The sequence below is a fragment of the Cupressus sempervirens genome, chromosome 11 (genome assembly GCF_028749045.1).
Source record: "Cupressus sempervirens isolate cs-2001-9-10 chromosome 11, ASM2874904v1, whole genome shotgun sequence".
In the NCBI taxonomy this organism is placed as follows: domain Eukaryota; kingdom Viridiplantae; phylum Streptophyta; class Pinopsida; order Cupressales; family Cupressaceae; genus Cupressus; species Cupressus sempervirens.
In genome coordinates, this window is record NC_143128.1 from 635,322,292 (window position 1) to 635,327,744 (window position 5,453).

The 5,453-nt window shown below is 36.3% G+C and overlaps 1 protein-coding gene across 1 annotated transcript; it reads right to left on the reverse strand.

Annotated features, from left to right (window-relative positions):
• Nucleotides 1-293: 293 nt before the first annotated feature.
• Nucleotides 294-1,556, reverse strand: LOC149531368 (putative F-box protein At2g36090). Its single transcript, XM_089809158.1, has one exon. It carries the CDS (start codon nucleotides 1,430-1,432, stop codon nucleotides 371-373), a length of 1,062 nt encoding a protein of 353 aa, XP_089665284.1. The 5' UTR covers nucleotides 1,433-1,556; the 3' UTR covers nucleotides 294-370.
• Between the last annotated feature and the right edge of the window lie 3,897 nt (nucleotides 1,557-5,453).

Here is a 5,453-nt window from a genome sequence, read left to right on the forward strand (position 1 = left end):
CATGAAATCACTAAATCTATTACGTGTGCAATATGCCTGTATACATACATCCCATAGAATAACAGTTAAATGTGTTTGCTGTACAGAACATTAAATTATGACAGAACATACTCTGGTTTTCATCAACAATGTTTTTGGAATGTAGCTGTTAATGATCAATTTGGTGAACCAGACCATTGATGTAAATAAGTTTATAGAAAACATAAAGAACAGAAAAAAATCCAATCTCTGGAGCACCTTTCCATGCTGAAATCTTAATTTAAAAGTATAGGAGAAACTTCTTGCTCATAGTATACACAGAACGAGAGTAATTTTCTTCTATTCCGTTAAATTTTGCATAATTACAGCATAAATAATGTGACAATTGAGCTCAGATAGCACAAATCAATCTGAAAACTAAAAAGCAAAATGAAATAAACGAAACAATGGCACTTAAAGTACAGAGGCAGTCTAGAACGCTTTCATTCCTCATCTTTGCTTCTCTCAGTTTTCTCTGTTGGGCCAAGTATTTCTGATAAGACTGGAAAATCTGATGATGGTCTTTACTCTTTCGGCAACCAAGAGCTCTTTCAAGTATAAGCAGACTGTTCCCCCCATTAACATGAACTCCCATCATGTCCTCCAACTGCATGTTAAGTTCAGCAATCTTCATATTTCCACGACCGTTATCTGGCAGTCTAATCCTCATGGCAAGGATACACTGGGCATCCTTGTAAGGCAATATGTTTTGAGCGGGTAATATGGAGCCAAACTTCATTACAAAATCTGCATCAGAATACCTCTTTCCAAGCAGAGGCCTCCAGCTTGAAAGATTAGCAGCTTCCCCTGTTTTCCTGTTTATCATAATCCAACTAAGCTTAAAATTCTTCATCAATTGCCCCCAAAACTTATCCTCCCTCATCTCCTTGTCAACAGATCCAACTGTAGGAAACCCATCTGCAATAGTGGGATCCTCATTCTCAAAATCCCACATATCAATGAGATCAACTCTAAAGGGGCGATTACAGAACAAATCTTCAGGATTCATTGCATTAGGAATGCCCCACATACTTTTTGAAAACACCAACTTCTCCATGTAAAACACATCCACAAGGAAAACAATGTCAGAGGGATCACAATTATGAAGCTCTGGGCTTTCATCACAAATCTTTTTCATTTCACAGTATTTGAAATCCTTCTCATTGCTTTCATAGGCAATGGATGGAAAGCAATTAGCATAAAAGTTTCTGAAGCCACCCAATGAAGAAGTGATTAGTTGCTTAACATCTGTGTCCACTGTGGAGGGCCAGAGATTCGAACATGCGTCCTCCCACATATTATTCTGCCTGGCAATGGACCGAAACTCTGAAGAAACACACCCTGCATTTGCGAGTGTTATGCCGTCCACACGCCCTAAAATCTCAGACATAAGATCACCATTCAAAGAAGACATGATTCAGGTGGACAATGAACGATTCGAGAATAAACCAGTTAATATGGGCAAACTTCGAAGAAAAGATTTGCAAAAATATCCCTCACAATAGACTATAAATTTCTCAACTTTCCTAAAATCTGAACTACATTGAGCTGATCATAAGCAAGCTCTTTTATACGAAGTTAGGTTCCGAATGCCAACTTGAAGTGGGAGACCTCGTGGATAGAATTTTCCACGTTGTTAAAGACGCTTTGTACGACCAACACTTATTTAATCGGTGGAATCTTCTCATTTTCTATTCCAATTTGGAAAAACGACTAACGCGTGAAGTTTAAGCCTGCTCTTCGAGACTGATTTCTAATTTTTTCAATTTTGATTGGTTCGATTATGAATTTATTAGATTCCGATGAGTAATACCCAACTTCCAGCCGCCTTCGAATTCACGCACACTTTCAATACGAGATTTGTAGACTTAGGCTGGGGTCCTATGGTATTTAAAAAGGGAATATGACCTATGGATTTGTATGTGAATCTGTTTTAAAATTTATCTCCTCAATTCAAGGAAGATGATTGTCTCATGAATTTTGAAGATTAAAAAATATATTTCTTTATAAACTTGTTTAGTGGGATTATTTCATTTGGTGGGAAAATGAAGAGTAGGTTTGACAAATGGCAGAAATCTTCCCTAAGCTGGTGGGGCTAAATCCCCCCCCACCCCATTTTCACCCGCTCAAATTGAAAGGGCTAAAAATTCAGAGCTCCTATTTTGTAAAAAAAGATTCCAATTAAAGCTTTAGTCCCTGCTAAAATATTACCATGGAGCCACCCGCTCCACAAAAATAGAGCCCAAGCCCGTCCCATAGGACCCTTGCCTTAGGAATCGAGTGAGATTGATTTTTATTAGTTCATGCCCATGGTAGGAATCCTTATGCCTTTGTTAAGACACTTATACATTATTAAATTGTTCAATATGATTTCAGTATTTTTTCAGTTCTATAGTCTATTACAAAGTAAGTCTATTATTTTTAACATATTTTTCAAATAATAAAAATACTCGCTATCAAAGATTTCATTGGCTCCAAACAATAAAGGCAAGAAGAAAAATATTTTTTGCAATAAAAAATTAGAAAAAAATTAAAAAGATCAAAGTTTGAGCAACTAAATTTGCACAGATATCATTTAATGAAAGCCTATTAGCTATCCATTTGAATTAAATGAGCATTCATCTGCCTTTTCTTCTGGAGCGTTCTCTTGGGAAAAATCACCATGTCCATTCCTACACAACAAACAAACAGTATGCCCATTTCTCAACACATGTAGAAGCTGACAAAATCCTTGATGACCAATTGAAAGAGTGGAAGATTCATGTAGTAATGTAGATTTGCTCTCTGATATCTTCTATTTTGCTTTTATTTTATTTTTTTGATTTATTTGAAAAACTTTGACCATCTATGGCTATTCATTCCATATTCAGTGTTGGTGTAGCTTAGGAGATCCACTATACTTCTTCCGCTAGCACTTTTCTGGCAAATATCGAAACACCCAAATGAATACCTTTGGCAAAATTAGTGAAAGCCATCAAAGGTGACCTGCGTGGTAAGCTTTGAGCAAATGGCAAAACCCTCAACCATTTCCCATAGATGATTTCCTTTTGGTGAAGGTTTTTTAGTTGTTAAATTCATCTTTGCCTTTGTCTGCACAAGGATTTACCCAGTTAGTGTCTAAATTTGCTTCTTCTTCTTTTTAAATTCTAAAAAAACAGTGAAGATTGAATTATATGGTTCAAAAATTTAAATAGGAGACAAAGTTCTGAAGATTGAATCATATTTTTGAAAAAAAAAAAATCTAAGACAAATTTTGGGAGTTCTACATAACGACTTCATATAGTGAAAAAAAATAGGGCAAAAAAAGTGTACAATAGCGACTATGGGTTGTTTTCCATTATGTCGTTAATAATGGCTTGAGTTGAATTACCATTCCTTTCCTTCATCTCTTCATTTATTTGATGTCTCTTTATCATTAAGAGTTTCCTGGTGAATAAGGAGATTCCATCAAAATTTTCATTTGGAGTCATGATTTTTTGTCATGAATTCTAGAATGGTGGATATGGTGTGAATTTTCTTTATTGATTTTAAGTTTTGGTCATTTTGTTGTGGTTTTGAGTTTAAAATAGCAGTGTGGTTATGTTATTGTGTTGAGTTCATGGCGCTTTTGCTTCCTTTTCGTTGCAAATTCTTCATCAATTGGTTATTGTTGCCATTAGTGAACTTTATTTTGCTACACATTTGTGCTTTCGACTCAGATATTTTGTGCTTTTGTCATGCCTTTATGCAGTAGCTATGTGCTTCAGTTTCATTCTTACACTATGTTTTTTGTCTATGACTTTGACATATTTTTATGCTTTTAATTCTAGTTTTGTTCAGATACAACATTTAATTTGCTTGTAATACCCTTCTATGCTTTAGATTTTGTTGTGATACAATGTTAATTTGACCTATTGTTGTCTTATGGAAAATGGTGAAGGAATCTTTGAACATTTTTTGTAGCTCTAAGCTCTGATTTTTGCCAGCCTGGGGAATGAAACAAGTTTCATATCTTTAGTATCCTGAAACACTTTAAGTGAGTCTGAGATGAAATTCTTTATTCCAAGGCCTGATATTCTAAATTTTTGACCTACTCATCCTTAGTGCAGATGGAATGTTGCCATATGAGAATTTGTTTATCCTTGAACTAAAAGAGGGGTAAAATTTTTATTGAATATCGAAGAGAGTAGAACAACAGAAGAAACAAAGAGAACTATAATGCTTTTTCTTGGTCCACAAGTTGAACCAGCATCTGAGATAAATCAAGGGGAAGCATCGTATGATCAATAATGTTCCAATATGATCCATGCTTAGAGGCCCATTTAGCCAAACAATCAACCACACTATTCCACTCACAAGGGATATGCATAAAAGACACAAAATCCAGAGAATTGCATAACTAAATGATCTATTCAATAACCAAAGCCAAATACCAATCCACATGCACAAGGTTCTGAGTATTCAATAAATTCACAACCACTTGCAAATCAGTCTTACAAATAATTCTTTTCCAGCCATGTTGACAGCACTGTTCCACTACAACTAGGATAGCCAAGGCTTCCATGAGGTTATTAGTTATGGTGGCCCTTATATATAGAAAATAGAAACTGAATATCACCAGAACTATCACGCCCAACTCCCCCAATACCATTCGGACTATGATTTCCTTGAGAAGAGCCATTAGTGTTGATTTTAAGGCTCACCTCAAGAGAGACCAATGCCGCTCACGATTAACACGTTAAGAGTGTTGCCTAACTCTATTCCCAAAGCAATTATGGGGGACTAAGAGACTACTGCCCTTAAGAGGAAAGAAAAGGCATGAGTAAATACCAGTATCTCTAGGATCCAAACCTCCACCAATGTCACATCTAGCTAGGAGTGTTTCATGAAGAGAATTAACAATTTTCCCCCACAAGTGCCTAATCTCAAGCTACACATCATGAAAGATCCTCCTATTCCTCTTAAGCCAAACATGCCATAATATAAAGGAAGGGCCAATAGTCCAAGCAACTTGAAGAAAATAAGTCTTGGAAGGGAGATAGCCCAAATGGTCCCAAAATTCAGACAAAGAGGAACTATGCCAGCATGTGCATCCCCACACACTCCACCAGGAGTGCCAAATCTATTTGGCAAAGGGGCACTGAAAAAAAAGGTGAGAAACATTCTCTTCACTCATATGGAAGGCCCCTAGAAACCTCTCTTGTAGAGATTCTCCCAAGTAAGACAATGATTGTAAACCAAAATTCAGAGGAAAAAGTTACACTTAGGCCATGAAAAACTATTCAAAACTTTCTTCCACCAAGAGACCTCCACCTTGCCAAAAAGTTGCTTCGTTAGCACAAAGTACCCTAAAGAAACAAAATACTTACCAAAAGAAACACCTCCCCAAGCCAAAATATCAAGGCCCTACAGAGAGCTGCACTCCCTAGAAGCCAATATCTAAGATAGTTCCAATG

What these genes read in the sequence shown, in the direction of transcription:
- LOC149531368 (XM_089809158.1), bottom strand. Translation starts at nt 1,432, where the DNA reads ATGTCTTCTTTGAATGGTGATCTTATGTCTGAGATTTTAGGGCGTGTG.